Consider the following 15,852-nt stretch of genomic DNA (forward strand, 5'->3'; position numbering starts at 1 on the left):
ATGCAAGAGGAGAAATTATAGTCCACGCTTCCCTTTAGCTTCAGCCTCTTGGAGGAAGGGAGAGGGAGGACAGTGTTGGGTTGAAACGCTGGCCTGTGACTTGAAAGATAATTCAGGTTCTTGCTTTGCCTCAGGCTTCCTTGCATAGTCGTGGGTAATTCTGTGTCAGCAAGTATAGCCTATAAAATAGGGTAACAGCAGTTCCTTATTAGACAGTAGCGTTGTGAGGACAGATGGATAAAAAAGTGATCTCATACACAGCCCCATCCGTAGTGTGGCCCTCTCCAGCTTTTTTTAGTTCTATTTGTCTTTAAATTTGCAATTGGGCCTTACAGTACCTCGCATCATGTTCAGAGCCTGCCTCGTTCCTGCTTCTTCCATGTGGTGCACAGCATTTCACAAGTGGGTTAAACCTGCCTCCACCTTAATTACAGTAATTAGCTTACTTTCATGTCCATGTATTTTTCCCCATCAGTAAGCAGGCTTTTTTTTTTTCCTCTACTCATACATTGCACAGCGTTTCTTTACAACTGATCTCACAAGATCCCCCCAAGCTTTTTTGCCCCTTTTGTCAGAATTGTGACAAAATACCTATTTGGAGGTTACCTATTTTAGTGAAAGTCTGGGATGTAGAGTGCCTGAATCCATTCCTTCACATCTGCTGCTTCTCTGTATCCTCATGATATGGTCAAACAGTACAGGTGGACAAAGATGTTTGTCTGTAAGTTATCCCATGTAATTCTTAAAGCTTGTGGGGGCTTAGGTCAAGAGCTGTTTCACAGCTTGAAAGTAACAGACCTTTTTCTCAACGTGCTTAGCACAAATATTTTCATCTCCTAGATCTAAAATAAGTTTTGTGCTTGGCCTTTTCTCTTGCATTTTCCATGCCGGGGGTGATCAAGTGCAGGAATCTCACTGGCCCGATGCATTTCTGGGTAGCACTCGCGTTTCCCTCAGGCATCCAAAGACTTCTTACAGCAGTTCGGGAGCTTCAGAGCTCTTGCTGCTGCGCAGCTGAGTGGGAGGGATGGCATGAAGTACAGGCTGAGGCAGGTTTTCGGGCTTTGCAGCTGATATTCCAGCTCCTACTGAGAGCAGAGAAAATCTGAGTCCCCAGCAGTTTGTCAGCCAGAATGGAATCCGGACTTGTATATGTGGTGTAAGATCTTAGGGGGTTTGTAGCTTTTCTTCTGTAAAGTGAAATCAAATAGACACGAGGGAAAATAGAAGCATCTTTGAGGCAATCTTCCGAGGAGTACCCTCTGCCAAAACAATGGAAAACAAAAGCAGAAGGGACTCATGTTGTTGCATTAGTCTTTTGAGGCTTCTCATATCCGCCTGACTGTTTCAGTAGCATCTCTCTGAACTGGTAATGTCACAGTTCCTGACGACAGGTGAAAAATCACTGGGTAGCCATCTTGGGATCCATTGCTATTTATTTTTCCCCTATCCATCTCTGCTACTCCGAATCTGCTGTCCTGATCCAGCCAGGAAAGGTTGTTTTCAGATGTGTTATATTTAGTTCCAAATGGAAATTCAGTTTGGATTGTTCAGTTCTGCTTTTTTTTTTTTTACTTATTCATTTGCAGCTGGTTTTCATGTATTGCTCACAAGCAGGCTGGCTGGCTCTATTCTTTGTTCCTACCATGTAAAATATCTGGCAGAATACAAGGAATTAATTATGGGGATATATAGTGAGGGCATAATAGCAATCTAACAATATGGAGCATATACGGTAAAATAGACTCTCCATTAAAAATACCTGCTTCAGTGTGGGAGAGCAGGGAAGAGGTTGTATCAAGCCTCTTTGCCCTAGCTGAGAGTGCTACCTCTTATCTCATGTGTGTTTTTCTTTTTTTTTTTTTTTTTTCTTTTGAAATGAATTTCTTTGGAATGTTTTCCAGGCTCTATTGATGTTGCTGAGCGCTGCAGCTGCCTGAGATGCTCAGTGTCCTGCTGAAGCCAGGGCAGCCTTATAGCCCCAACAGGTCAGCTCGGTCGTACCCCTGCTGCAAACGAACTCCTAGAGCTTGGATTCGCCTTCACTGCAGCCTTGAAAAATGGGGTGAAGATCATGTATTTAAGAAGCAGCTCTTGATAGCACTTAGTAGTGCTTTGCTCTTTTCTCTTAAACACATCTAAGGATGTTCTATGCGAAGCTCCCACTAGCGTCTAGAAACTTGGATGCAGTTATGCTGCAGTGAGCTTTAGTGTTTACTGAGCTTTAGTAATTGTTGGGGGCCACGTGCGTGCATGCTCTTGTGTTGCAGCAGATGTGAAGATGTCCACCTTAGCTTTAATGAAAAAGGCTTAAAGTTAAGATACATTAAGATATTTGGCTGTCAGCGTGCCCAGATATCCAGGTTCAGCTAATGCATAGTAACTTAGGTCATGTGCGTAAAAATCCTTGCTGATACTCTTATGACTGTATGGATTAAACTGTTGATATGCATAAACTGAAGTTAAGGTTAACAACTTTTTGTGCTTTAAGATACTGTTCTGCTTATGGATATTAAGGAAACTGCCTGTTGAATCTTAGAGGTAGAGTTACATCCTGAAAGTAAGACAACCGACATATTTTTCTTTCAGATCCACTGCAGGTGCTGAATTCTGATGCAGCAGTAATTCTCACTCTCCTGAAAATCACTACAGTTCTGACATTTCATTTAAGAGCTGTTGTTTTTTTCTTTTTTTTTTTTTACAGGCAACAATTGGCATTGACTTCTTATCGAAAACCATGTATTTGGAGGATCGAACAGTGAGTAAGATTTTTGTTGCGCTTCTCTCTGTACAGTAGGAACGAGGATCAGCATCTGTTGTAATTGTGCAGCCCACAGTTCTGAGATCACTTGGAAGTACAGGCTGAGCCTTCATCTGCCAGCTGCTTCCAGACTGACAAGTGCTGTGGAAAAAGCTCCTTTCTCTGTTTGGGGAAACGGGAAATCACCATTTGGTTCATCTCTGGAGGGCTCATGAGTGCCATTTTACAAGCGGCAGAAGGTGCTATGGTGTCATCCTCTTTGAAGAAGGAGATGATGCGCATAGTTTGAGGGGTGCATAATGGTGGGAATTTGGAGAAGTGAAGGGAACCATGCTTAACCCCTTCATTTTTTCATGTCACAAGACAGAAGGAGAAAATATAAATTGTCAAAAGCTGCCAGTTAATAGCTAGCTCAGTAGTTCTTAATATTACTTGTTTAAAAAGCAGGTTGCCTTCAATAATAATCCACAAATGATACTTGTTTCTTAGCTTGGTGCGGCTCTAGTTCTTGAAATGAAACCACCCCTCTGTGAAAGCAAGTCTGTCGTTTAAAATGAGCTCAGATTCTTAATTAAGAAATTCAGCCACTGAGCTATTTGCAGAAGCAAATTGTGCAGTGCCGCATAAGCTTATGGTGGTATTGTATAAACCCACAATAAATGTGATTGCATTGAAAGTGCTGGAGTGGTGGGATGTTTTTTCCATAGCAGAACTGGCCCTTGTGCATCTTGCCATACATGTTGCTTTTAGTATATCTTGCCTTTTCTTTCAGAACCTTGGTGGTAAGAGACGTTCAACCTCGTCTGGGTGCATGCCACTTTGCAGTGTGGCTAAGGCTTAAATATAGATAATAACTAGCATTTTATACTCCTTGAAAAATTCACATGAGTAGCTTTTCCAGGGCTCTGACAGCATCTGAAGGCTCTTCCTTTAGAAATATGATGTGTGGTCAGATTCTTCCGCCAGCAACCGTCCTCCAGGCTGCTGGAGGTTACACGCGTGAGTCCTGAGGAAGGATAGCAGCAGAGCATGAAAACCTTGTGTAGGCAGAACTGCAGGTGAACATTTGCCTTGTTTGTCCTCTCAGTTGGAAAGCCGAGCCATTCTGTTTCTCCCCTTTCGGAAGGAAAACATTTTTTAAAAAGCAAAGACAGCAGAAAGCCAAGATAGGTGCACATATACCAGTTCGGCTACTGCTAGCGCTTGGGAGAGATTGCTGCAAAGGAGGAGACAGTATGCTGCTGCTCCCAGTCCCCAGTCATCTCCTGCATGAGTTTATAATTTTTATTTAGCTTTTTTCAAACAGTAAAATTTATTTACTCTTTTATTTTTAGTGGCAGTTTGGCTTTTTTAATTTTCTCCCACCCACAGATCAGGTTGCAGCTGTGGGATACTGCGGGTCAGGAACGTTTCCGTAGCCTCATTCCCAGTTACATCCGTGACTCTGCTGCTGCTGTAGTAGTTTACGATATCACAAGTAGGTATATTGCACTGGGTTTGACCTTTTTCTTATTTTTCTTGCTTGTTTGACTGATTTTGTTAGGTACGGTTGCAATTATGGGACACAGCAGGTCAAGAACGGTTCAGGAGCTTGATTCCTAGCTACATTCGTGACTCCACTGTTGCAGTTGTTGTTTATGATATCACAAGTGAGTGGGGGGAATTCTGCATTTCTAATACTCTGCCCCTTTCATCCTTTAGCCTAGCTTTGCATGTCCTATCACAGTCATCTGCTTGTTCTTCATTCTGGCATGGAAAAAATTATGTTTTCTTTTATTGTAGTCAAGTTTTAAGCTAGCCACCTGATCGCTGCTGTTGTAATGTATGATCTGTTTTACAAACAACATCATTTTGTAACCCTTTTCTGTTGCATTCTCCTGAAGCCTTGAGTCCTGGCTGGTCTTGTTGCACTTTACCCTCTTTCATCTGCTTTTTCGATCGTAATATCACCTATGACTTTTGGCCTCAAACACCTGAATCATGTTCATAGATATCTGAATTCTGCAATTAGAGACTTTGCACTGGTAGCTGTAGCTTGCTTCACTCCATTTGCCCTCCCCCCAAAAAAATATCTGGGCATGGGCTGGGGGGAAAATGCATTAACATCACATTTTCATTTGAATCAGTCACTTTCACATTTTGCAATATGTAAAACTTACTACTAAGCCCTTATCCTTTAACAATTGCTCTTTCATTTCTTACTAAGGTATGTACATTTTTGTGAACTAAAATATTAGTGCTTTTTCAACCCTTCTCCTTCTGTCCCTCCCCTCAGTCCAGAGACCCCTAACTTACTAGCTTTCTGTATTTACAAAGAATAGAAATGTTGTTTTAGGAGAACTAAACCTTCAGACACTTCGAGTTTTAAAGCAGAATTGACTGAGAGCCATGGCCTAATTCTATACAAATGCAAAAGCTCTCTCGTCCTTTGATTTATAAATACTAGAAGATAATAGCGGGAATATGGGATTTACCTATAAAAGCTTTAATTGTTAAAAATTGCACTTTCATTTGAGCTAAAATTATAGATTAGCTGTGAACTTCGAAATTTTTTTACTGACCTAGCAAATTCAATATTACCAAGTAGTAAAGAGAAGAATTAAGACGCTGGCAAGTGATCAAGTCTTGACTGTCTAGCGTACGATATATTACTATGCAGTAAAAGCCATTAAAAAAAATCAATACTTGTCAAGAACTGCTGCAGAATCCCCCCCCTTTTTTAAGTAGCGCAAACTACTTTGGCAACTCAGATGCTTTTTGTGTAGTAAATGCCGAGCTCCATGGCAGCTTCTATACAAGTTGGTTTTCTTAGGGAATGCAACTTTTCAAACAACATACTGTCTCATTAGATCAGGGTAGCTTCCTGAAATTCTTATCTTGCCGCTTTTAGGGATGTATCATTAAGAAAAAGTGGCTGTGGTTAGGTTAAATTTGTATTTCTGGTTCTATGCTTATGATTTGGAAATTATTTTGAACTCGCTGTTCAATGATACAAGAGTTGCTACTATGTTGTATAACCCTGATATTTCCTAGAGAAAATCTAAACCTAGCAAGTAAAAATTAAGCTGTACAACATGTGTAGCTGGTATTAAGTATTTTTGAGAAGCAAAGAAACAGTAGGAACCTCTTGCTGCAGGGGCACGAGTCATGAGCAGTGTAGAATGGAATATCACATTAATCCCCATTCTCTATATAAAATATTTTGTATTGAACTAAAAAAAAAAAGGGAACTGGTGTAAAACACAGTGATAAGACTTCTTGTTTTAGACGCTGTCAAAACCAAATTATAGATGGACTCAGTTCACTCCCTGGCTCTGAATTCACCTGTAATGAAGTTTTCTTAAGTTAGTGCCAAAGTTTTCGTATACTTCAGTGTGGGAGGCTTAGGGTTTCGCTTGCTGATTCTTCATCACCCTATTATGCCAATTCCAGAGAATATGAAGCTTTTATTTGAGACTTACAGATGTATTTACCAGTGACCTGTGAAGAATACCTGCAGTGATAATCCTCTCCACTGTTCTCTGTTAGATGTAAACTCGTTCCAGCAAACAACAAAATGGATTGATGATGTCAGAACGGAAAGGGGCAGTGATGTCATCATTATGCTGGTGGGAAATAAAACAGATCTAGCAGATAAGAGGTATGGAGGAATAACTCATCTTTCAAATGCTTTTCTTAATCTGCTGCTGTTTTCTCCTAGACAACTATTTTAAAAAGAACATTTTTTTTTTCCCCCAAATGATCAGGTTTGTTTTAACTATGCTGGAGATGGCAGTGACTAGAGAAATCTCAATTTTAAAACTTCTTTCATTTGATTAAGCACAAATTTCCAGCACGGTGCTTTGAATGAGTTGAGAAACTGTCACCGACTTGTTCAGATGTCAGGAGAGAATGGAGTGTCAACTGCAACCTGCATCAGTGAATGAATAAGCTAAAATTATTACAAAAATTCATGCTTAGTAGATTGGCTCGGATAAAAATGATAGGTGTAAGTAATCTTCCCTTTTAAAACGCTTCAGAGTTGGCAAACTTAAATATTTTTATTAGAAGTTGTGCATCTTCAGGTTTTGTTGCATCGTGTACTCTGCTTATGCTGGATTTATGGTATTCTTAACACTAATCAGTAAAAAGCCACAAAGGTAAAACAAAAGCATGAAAGGGAAGTGTTCTGGATTTGATTGAAATCCCCATTTCCTCAGAATAACTACACTAATAGACCCTTAACTTCAGATTTATAACATCCTATTAAGAATTGTTTATGCACACATGAGCCCCTTACGTGTGCTCGGTCCTTTGTTAAAATAGTTTAGTAGGCTGCGAGTTGACAGTTGTTATTGGGTATTAAAGTCTATGGATTGATAATTGTTCAGACATAAAAGCACAGCTTCCAGGACAGGGATTTGGAGGAGTCTAGTTGGCCCACGTACCACCTCCACTGGAAAGCTGAGTTCTAGGTTGGGAGCCAGGCATGCCACAGAAGGCCACCTGATACGATGAAATGGTGATACTTGTCTACAGCTGTGCTCAGCGTGTGGCATCTGTATGCAGGAAAAAAAACCATGAAATGCTTTCAGAACTGTAACGGAGCTGTCACCTCCTTAGGTTGAAGATGAAAATCTTAATTTTCAAGGTGTTTGTCTGGCTTTTTTCCTAATTCTGTGTTATCTTCCCCAGACAAGTGTCCATTGAGGAAGGAGAAAGAAAAGCCAAAGAGCTGAATGTAATGTTCATTGAAACTAGTGCAAAAGCAGGATACAATGTAAAACAGGTGAGTGATGTGTTGGCTGCAGCCAGCCCTGATTCTGCTTCTTTTAGTGCTCTGTTATGGAAATAAGACTTCCCTGGACACTGGGAAGCCTTTGCAAAGGGTTCAGAGGGACATTTGTAGTCTGTATGCATCTCGGAGTCAACTTATTGGCTGAGGTTCAGAAGCATCCCTGACGTGGCAGCAAATGACTTGGAACTTCTCTAGAAAAGAGGAATTATTTAAGAAGCTTTGTTGGGTACAGGATCATACCTTTCTGGATTCTTGATAATCCAGATTTAGTGTTTAGATTGAAGGGATTAAGGTATAAACCAGAAAATTGGGGTAACAGAGGTCTGAGGACTGTTTGTGATACCGATTCAGTGGATGATGGTGTGGGCAAACCAGTCAAGGAGCGATGTGGTGGCTTAAAATGCTTCCAGTGTAAAGTGGGACAGTGTAAACTGGTGTTCCCACTCTGGAAGGCACGGAAAGAGTGAGCAAACGTTCTTGGACAGCCTAAGCTATTTATTTCTGGTAGGTGACGAGTTGCTTTTGAATCGGGGAAAACAGTGAAATGTCTTTTGAGCTGATGCAACTGCAACGAAATTAGGTTTTATGTTGTGAGTGGCGGCTCTTTAAATTCTGACCTGCTAGATGAAGCTTTAGCGCTTGGGTTAATGAAGATAAATCACTTGGCAAGCAGTGAACTGGTGAAAGTAGTAAACACTGCGGAACTGATCTGGTGTTTGCATGAAAGAAATTTTGTTTAAGTTTATTAGTTATGTAAGCAAATATGCTTACCAGCAGATCACGAATAGAGAGCTAGAGCTGCACATCCCCATCGACTCGGTGCCTAATGGGATACTGCTTTTTCATTGATCTAGCAGTTTCTCATATGGACTTGTGACTTGCTGAAGCACTTGGCAGCTGGTCTTATGGTAGGAGGAAAAGCAGTAGTGCAAGATGTAGAAGACATTCATTCTTGGGTGTCTCCACAGGGCAAGCGCACGCGCACACATGTGTGTATGTACATAATCACATGTACATTTTATATAGAGAGTAACACAAATATTTTGTATGCAGAATTGTATCAGGAGTTGCTAAAACAGGGTTATACATGACTTTGTATGTTATAGACAGGACTAAAGGGTCTATTATTAAAATATCCCTTGACTTTGTATATTAGTAGCAAAATTATTCCCTATATAATGGAATAATTAGATGTGTTAACTTAGCACTGCCTTTCAGTGCATTAGCAAGCATAAAAGTGTTCAGTTCCGAAGTCCACCAATTATCCTGCCACAACACGGAGGCTGGCTTGTAATTAAGGCTTGGATTCCGTGCGGGAATCCTTAATGTTTGCTTAGAGTAAGGGGTGTGCACTTGAGAGCAGTTGCCTCACGGAGAGGAATGATGGTGATGATGAAGCTCTATCTACTCCCTCTTGCCTTGAGGGAGTTGCTGTGCAGCTGACACGTTTCCAGACGTCCGTGTCCAAGCCTATAAGGTACCTTTTGGCTTCCAGGGCCAGCTGGAGCCCTGATGATTTGGGATGTAAGTAGGAAAAATCTCGTATGGTATGCCTGTAGTCCATTTTGGCATAAGATACTGTCATTTAATAAAACACGTGCTTTGTAAAGCTACCGCAGCCCTCGTCACGAAGGATGGTAGCTCCATTTAGTACATTATGAAGGGAGCAAACGTTGCCTTTTTGTATTTTATGCTGAAGCTGTTCAGGGATTGTACTAATGAGATTGTCAGAGCATAAAGCCATTTCTGTAGCCGTAGCCTCACTTGCATGCTCTCTAGAGAAAATTCTTAGTTGTGTAATAGAGGTCTAGATAAATTACGCCTCTGATTTTAATTGCCAGGTAACATGCCGTAAGACTACTTCTGTGGGAAAATAGGTTTGGTAATAAAAAGTGGTGGTGAGAACCTGGGGGCTGGTTCTCTCTGTGTTAAATGGAAGATTTGCTGTTCCGAGACATAATTCTTGTTCTTCACTAACATCAATAAACAGTAATATCTAAAAAACTTAGGGCTGTTACGTGTCACTGCGTCATAATCCGAGTGGGTAATTCATGTAGGGTGGGGTCTTGTCAGAATTGGCCAAGAGGAAAGATTTTAAGTGACTTCATTCTCTGTGTAAAATATCAAAATGAAAGACAGGAGTGGTTATTCAAAAAGAACTAAAAATGGATTTTTCTTCTGAGTTTTGATCCTTGTGTTGCAGGTGTGGACTGGGATTTTCAGAAGCTTCAAAGCTATTCTATACTGCAGAATATTTGAAACTCTCATTTTTATTAGTTTAATAAGTAGTAGTTGAAACAATTCTCAAAGGATAAGATTTTTAATACCACTAGTTATCTAGTACTCTGTTTTCTTTGCAGCGTCTCTATTGAATGGTATGAACTTATTTTCCTAACTCGTCAATAAAATTCTTCCCCAATGAAATGGGAAAGTGTATGGGTACAACTGCAGAATGGATATCCTTCCCATAACCCATATAAAAGCTTTTTTTAATAAGTCAAATGCAAATTTGACCTTCCCATAACTGATCACTTCTGTCCGTAATATATTCTGATTCTGCAGAACAGTTACTGTCCAAGTTAATTCTCGTATAGGATTTTTAATTCAAGTTGTCAAATTATTTGATACAAAGTCCATACTTTGACTACATATAATGAAACACATTTATGTAAAAACTAAGATCACCTAGTGCTGGATAATAAATACTAACGTAAAGGTGAATTTTCGAATAGTGACTGGTCAGTGGGTTGTCCACTGGGGTATAGGTTCAGATTTAGCAATTGCCATGCAGCTTTGCTTCTGCGTATGACTGTAATGTGTAGATTAGAGAATATGAACTGTTTTGGTTTGGGGTTTTTTTGTTGGTTTGTTTTTTTTTTTTTCCTTCCACGTAAAGCTCTGCCCTCCCAGTATTAAAACTTCTCAGATTGTCAGTGCTTTGCTTGGCAGCCTTGAGCAGTTCAGAAAAGCTGACAAAATGCTGTTGTTCCCCTGCTGTCCTCTCTTCTCAGCACAAAATCTGTCGATCGAAGTCCTGTGCCCTGGGTTAAAGGTAGGGAATGGCACAAGTTAATGCAGAAGTAGAATTGGGATGAAGTTGAGCCCTTGGTCCTCCATCATTGGCTTCTTTGCATTTCCATCCCTTTCACATTAAGGTTTTGGTTTCTTTGTGGCGTTCGGTGTAACATCTTGATGTTACCAGTTCCAGAGCGAGGTCTGTTTTTTACTAATGCCTCAGGTATGATCCACCATACCGTCCTTGCTTTCTTTCCGTCCTCTCTTTCAGGTCAGAGCTGTGAATTCCAGTGTCACTGTTGTGCAGGCAAGTCCTGGAGACATGACTTGCGACCCTCACTGTCCTGGGTCTGACTGCCGGGCAGGGTTAGCAGGAGCAGAGGCGGCCATTCCAGCAGCTTGGGAGATGCCGTGGAGCACTAGCCAGAACACTGCCCTCGTTCCAGGCTTGGTCAGACATTGAAGGATAATGTCATCTCATGGGTGATGAATCTTAGAACCAGAGAACCATAGAATTGCCTAGGTTGAAGGGGACCTTTCAGGTCATCGAGTCCAACCATCAACCCAACACTGACAAAAAACATCACTAAACCATATGTCTAACCACTGTGTCTTCCCGTCTTTTAAATCCCTTCAGGGATGGCGACTCCACCACTGCCCTGGGCAGCCTCTTCCAATGCTTGGCAACCCTTTCGGTGAATAATTTTTCCTAATATCCATCCTAAACCTCCCCTGGTGCAACTTGAGGCCATTTTGTCTTGTCCCATGGCCTGTTCCTTGGGAGAAGAGACCGACCCCCCCTGACTACCCCCTCCTTTCAGGGCGTTGCAGAGAGCGAGAAGGTCTCCCCTCAGCCTCCTTTTCTGCAGGCTGAACACCCCCAGCTCCCTCAGCCGCTCCTCACAAGACTTGTGCTCCAGACCCCTCACCAGCTCTGGTGCCCTTCTCTGGACACGCTCCAGCACCTCAATGGCTTTTTGTGTGGTGAGGGGCCCAAAACTGGACACAGCACTCGAGGTGGGGCCTCACCAGTGCCGAGGACAGGGGGATCATCACTTCTCTAGTCCTACTCACCACACTAGTGCTAATCTTAGTGCTGTTTGTGTTGGTCTAAGCACTCGGGTTCTCCAAGGGATGCTGTCCGCAAGGCTTCAGAATCAGTGTTTGCCCTACTAAAGATATGGGAAAAGCTTCATTTCTTGTCCTGCTCCGGGAGAGTAATGGCTAAGACTTTTTCACCTTCTCAGCCTTGTCGCTTGTTTGCTGGCTGTCAGTGGGAAGCCAGGATCCTTTTGACCTTGTGTGCTACTTTTAGCTTCTTGTTCATCCTTTTCTGCTGGAAGGCAGCACTGATAAGAGGAGAGGGCACTGCCTTCGGCTCTGTGCTCGCTGTAGCTATCCTGCAAACCGAGTGCCTGGCTTTATAGGGTGACTGCAGATGGTGAGTTGCACCATACTTCAAACAGCCTGTATTTCAATGCCAGGGTCTTCTACCAAAAAAGAAATAGAGGGGGACATACTGCCAGCAGGCTTTTTTTTGCCATTCCCCTGTGACTTGAAAAGGGGACAGCTCTGAAGACGGCACCTCAGCTAACACGGTTCTGGGGACTGAGGTGGAAGCGAGCAACCTGTGGCTTGATTTAGGGGCTCGGAGGTAGATCTCCGTGTAGCCACTGCAGAGGAGTACAGAGGATTTGCAGCACTTGTGCGTGCTAGCTGAAACCTGGACATGCAGGCTTTCATTTTATGACTTCTCTGGCATTTCTTTTCCCCAGAGACTGATCTGATGAGCTGCTGGGGGAAGCCTCATCTATTCTAGTTGCACGCTGTCAAACTAGGTTTCAACATACAGCTGCTGCATACTGTTGGATCTGCTAAGGTAGAGCTGTCTCCAGTCACCAGGGTCCTATATACTTACTGTTCCTTCTGGCTTTGGGGAGAGGGTGTTGCAGGAAAAAATGAGTGGCTGATATTACGGAATAAAAATGGTGATTGTATTATTCTGGGGTTAATTCATGCAATAGAGGGGGAGAAAAAATGTCTTTTGGATCCTGCGAGTTTCAGCAAAGACTGATTGCCAGGGGAGCCATAAGACTGAGAAGTAGATAACTTGCTTCATTTAATGCAGAGAATTGTAGTCTCTGATTCATTTTATTTGTCAGCCCTGAATAAGCTTTAAAAGACCTTGAGATTCATGCTCTATCTCGGCAGTCTGTATTTCAGGGAATCTTATTGTTAGTCTGTGGATTTCATGCCCAGAATATGTCAGGGTTCATTTTGCTGTCTTGTAGAAAGAGAGGGGAGGGAGAGCCCTGAAGACCTCCTTGCAGCAGTACCTGGCACACTTCACGTTTGCTCTCAAAGAGCCACAGGCTGAATATACGGTACTTGGCAGAAAAACTTTCTCACGCTAGTAGCTAAAGGACCGTGGCCCCTCGAATAACCCTGTTTTCACAGAGCTGGCTGCATCTAGCAGCTTGGCTCTTTCTCCCATCTTTTGATTTTTGTCTATCTGATGGGCAAGAATTATTCTTGGAGTTGCGCTGCTCTCCTTGGAGAATGAGAATTAGGGAAACATTTTTGTTTGCTTTGCATTGGGGAACAGGTTTCCTGGTTGGCTTTTCCATCTGGACGGTGATCCTCCTTGTCCTTTCCATATTGCTGCCGGAGTGTTACAGTGAAAACTGTTTCATGCCTACGGTGACACTGATCTGTTGGGGATTTATTGGCTAGAGCGGTAGGAAAGGCACAGTTTGGCAAATGAGTTGAAACTAACGGCGAGAGACGAGGGATTTTTTTTTAGAGTTTAATCAGGAAGGAGATTGCAGGGTTGAATGTTGAAAGAGACTTTGTGTGGCTCAGTCTTTCAGACGGCTGCGTTTAACTCCTGCCTTGGGAAAAAAAAGTCCTGAATGCTCACCAGTATGTGTGGTTTTTATGCGCACACACATGCACAACTATATATACATATTTCTGTGTGTATATATACACTATATTATCTATGCATATATATGTGTGCAACTGCCTGTGACTTTTTTCCTTGAGATAAGACTGCTGGCTTGGGTCCTGATGGCACCGCGCAGCAGTAAGGTCCCTGTGTAGAACGCTGCTTTCTAACCATCATGAAGTTTCCCTAATTGGATTTGTTCACATATGCTGTGGCTGATAAGCAGAAGGTTAATAAGAAAGAAACTTGATTTTCTTAGTTGCTAAATTCCTTTTTTTAGTCAAATAATTTAGAGGAGAAATACCGCTAAAGGCATAATTTTATTCCCGGTCTTAATGTAAAGAAAGGATTACTGTATTTTAAACACTTAGCCTTTCTGTCAGCAGCTTGGTTTAAATGCAGTAATTCCAGTTGGTTCCCATCAGCTGAGGTTTTTTTTAAGACTCCCCACCCCCTCCCCTCTATAAGTGCATCCCTCACTTTCTACATGTTGCACAAGGGGTAAATAAATAGCAATGCCACCGTTTAAAACAGGGGTTTTTGTGTAATGCTGTTTCCACCTAGGATCTCAAAGCACATGGCGTCAGCAAAGAGCTCTATGAGGTGATGTATTTCCTTCTTTCTATCAGAGCAACGATGTCAAGCGAGCATCCTAATGCAGGCACCATCTGGTAGGGTTGTGCCAAGCCCTCTCCGTTGCGCACCCATCCTTAAAACTGATGGGAGGGAATTTTTTCCCGCAAAACTTCTGTATCAAGAGCTGGATCAAAATTACTCTAATATTCTTCTGCAGAATATGAGCAAAAAAAGCAGCGTACTGGAAGGGTAGGTAAGCTGATTTGCTCCACTCTCTACCTCTAGTGTATCACTTGTATATCAGCAGGAAAGTGTGTGTTGGAAGGCCAAGAGGTTTACCAGACCTTCCCCTGCAGAGCTAATGGGGATAGATGTAGCTATGCGGTGGTGTGCCAGAGAGGAGCAGAATTTACCGTGTAATCTGTTTCTGCATTGACAACACACCAGTACGCTTCTGAAAGCAGATTATAGATGGTATTTGAATATTTTGCAACGCAGCCTGGTGGCTGTCCAGTAAGCCTTTATTTTTTTCCCAGAAGTCACAAAGCTGTTTTCTTTCATAAAATTGAAGTTGAGATCCGTTAATCAACCTGTGAAAGCTCACTGAATATTGAACATTTTGAGAGTAGAAGCAAGTTCAGGGACAAAGCTCAGTAACAAAGGAGAGGTAGAACCGTCTGTACCTAAACGAGATCGAGTTGGGAAGTTTATTGAAGACTGTTAAAGGCAAAGGAAGTATTGAGCCTGCAAAGCGCTTGTGGATTCAAATACAGTACTAAAACTTCTAAGGCTTCCAGAGGAAGATGAGATTGAACCTCAATTACTTCATTGATCATCTCCAAGATGCCAAAAAACCTTATAATGAATAATCTAGTTCTGTACTGAGTGAATGAAAAGCCTTTTGACAAGTATTAAGCTAAGAAGGTTGGCAGTGCTGTCCTTGTGTGTGATTGGAATGACAAGGGAAAACAATGCTGACCACGAGGATGTGTTGGGAGATTGCTCTGAAAGTTTGCAGCTTCTTTCCTCTCCCCCATTTCATTCTCGTGAGACAAAGTGCTCATGTCTGACTAGTTTTAAAATGCTTGGAAAATGATAATCACATTGCTTTCTCAAGCAGAATTAAGAGTGAAGAGTGGTGGTGAGATGAGGAGTGCAGATACGGTAACAAGAAGTAGTGAGCTCAATTGATAGGACATTTTTTGTACAAGGAGGCTCAGGATAATGACATGGGTTATAGAAACTTAGAGGAGGATGCTAAGCCTTTTTTCTTTTAGCTAAAATCAGTGAGGTGCGTCAAGCACTGGCTTCCCAGGCCCATATCCTTGTCTCAGTCTAGATTTCAGCAGATGCCCACAAAGTGGTGTTGCTGTTAGTGAAAAAGGGGTGAGGATGGTGGGGATGGTTTCTCCAGTGGTTATGAGGGAGATGACGGGAATGGTAAAGGAAAGCAGCTTTGCTGCCTTCTACCTGTCGGGTTTTCCTCTCATCACTTAGCAGCTTCTTCAGTCAGAAACAAACAGTGGTGACAGCAAAGGTCAGACACCAGCAAGCACAGTGTCTTTGTGCTCCTGCTCTCCGGAGGTCACAGCCGCACCCGAGAGACCTGGGGGCTTGTTCCTGATTAGCTTGGAGGGTACTTGTCAAGCCGACAAAGTCGTCTTAGTGACTTCCCAGCATCATTTGGACGCTCAGGGCCAAATTTGCGAAAGCACTTGGGCCCTGATCTGCAAAGCTGTTCAGGTGCCTACGTTCATAATATAAACAGTCTGACAG

At 42.2% G+C, this 15,852-nt stretch overlaps 1 protein-coding gene across 3 annotated transcripts in view; it reads left to right on the forward strand.

Annotated features, from left to right (window-relative positions):
* Positions 1–15,852, forward strand: part of RAB6A (RAB6A, member RAS oncogene family) — a 70,634-nt gene that overhangs the window by 44,606 nt on the left and 10,176 nt on the right. Inside the window, exons 3-7 of one of the 3 annotated variants that reach the window (XM_074572269.1) lie at positions 2,705–2,758; positions 4,133–4,249; positions 4,305–4,410; positions 6,290–6,401; positions 7,436–7,529. In XM_074572269.1, the coding sequence (XP_074428370.1) occupies positions 2,705–2,758; positions 4,133–4,249; positions 4,305–4,410; positions 6,290–6,401; positions 7,436–7,529 (483 nt within the window). The remainder of the gene's footprint in view (positions 1–2,704; positions 2,759–4,132; positions 4,250–4,304; positions 4,411–6,289; positions 6,402–7,435; positions 7,530–15,852) is intronic. The other 2 variants (XM_074572267.1, XM_074572268.1) reach the window with 2 other exon arrangements.

The sequence above is a fragment of the Larus michahellis genome, chromosome 1, assembly GCF_964199755.1.
Source record: "Larus michahellis chromosome 1, bLarMic1.1, whole genome shotgun sequence".
NCBI classification, from domain to species: domain Eukaryota; kingdom Metazoa; phylum Chordata; class Aves; order Charadriiformes; family Laridae; genus Larus; species Larus michahellis.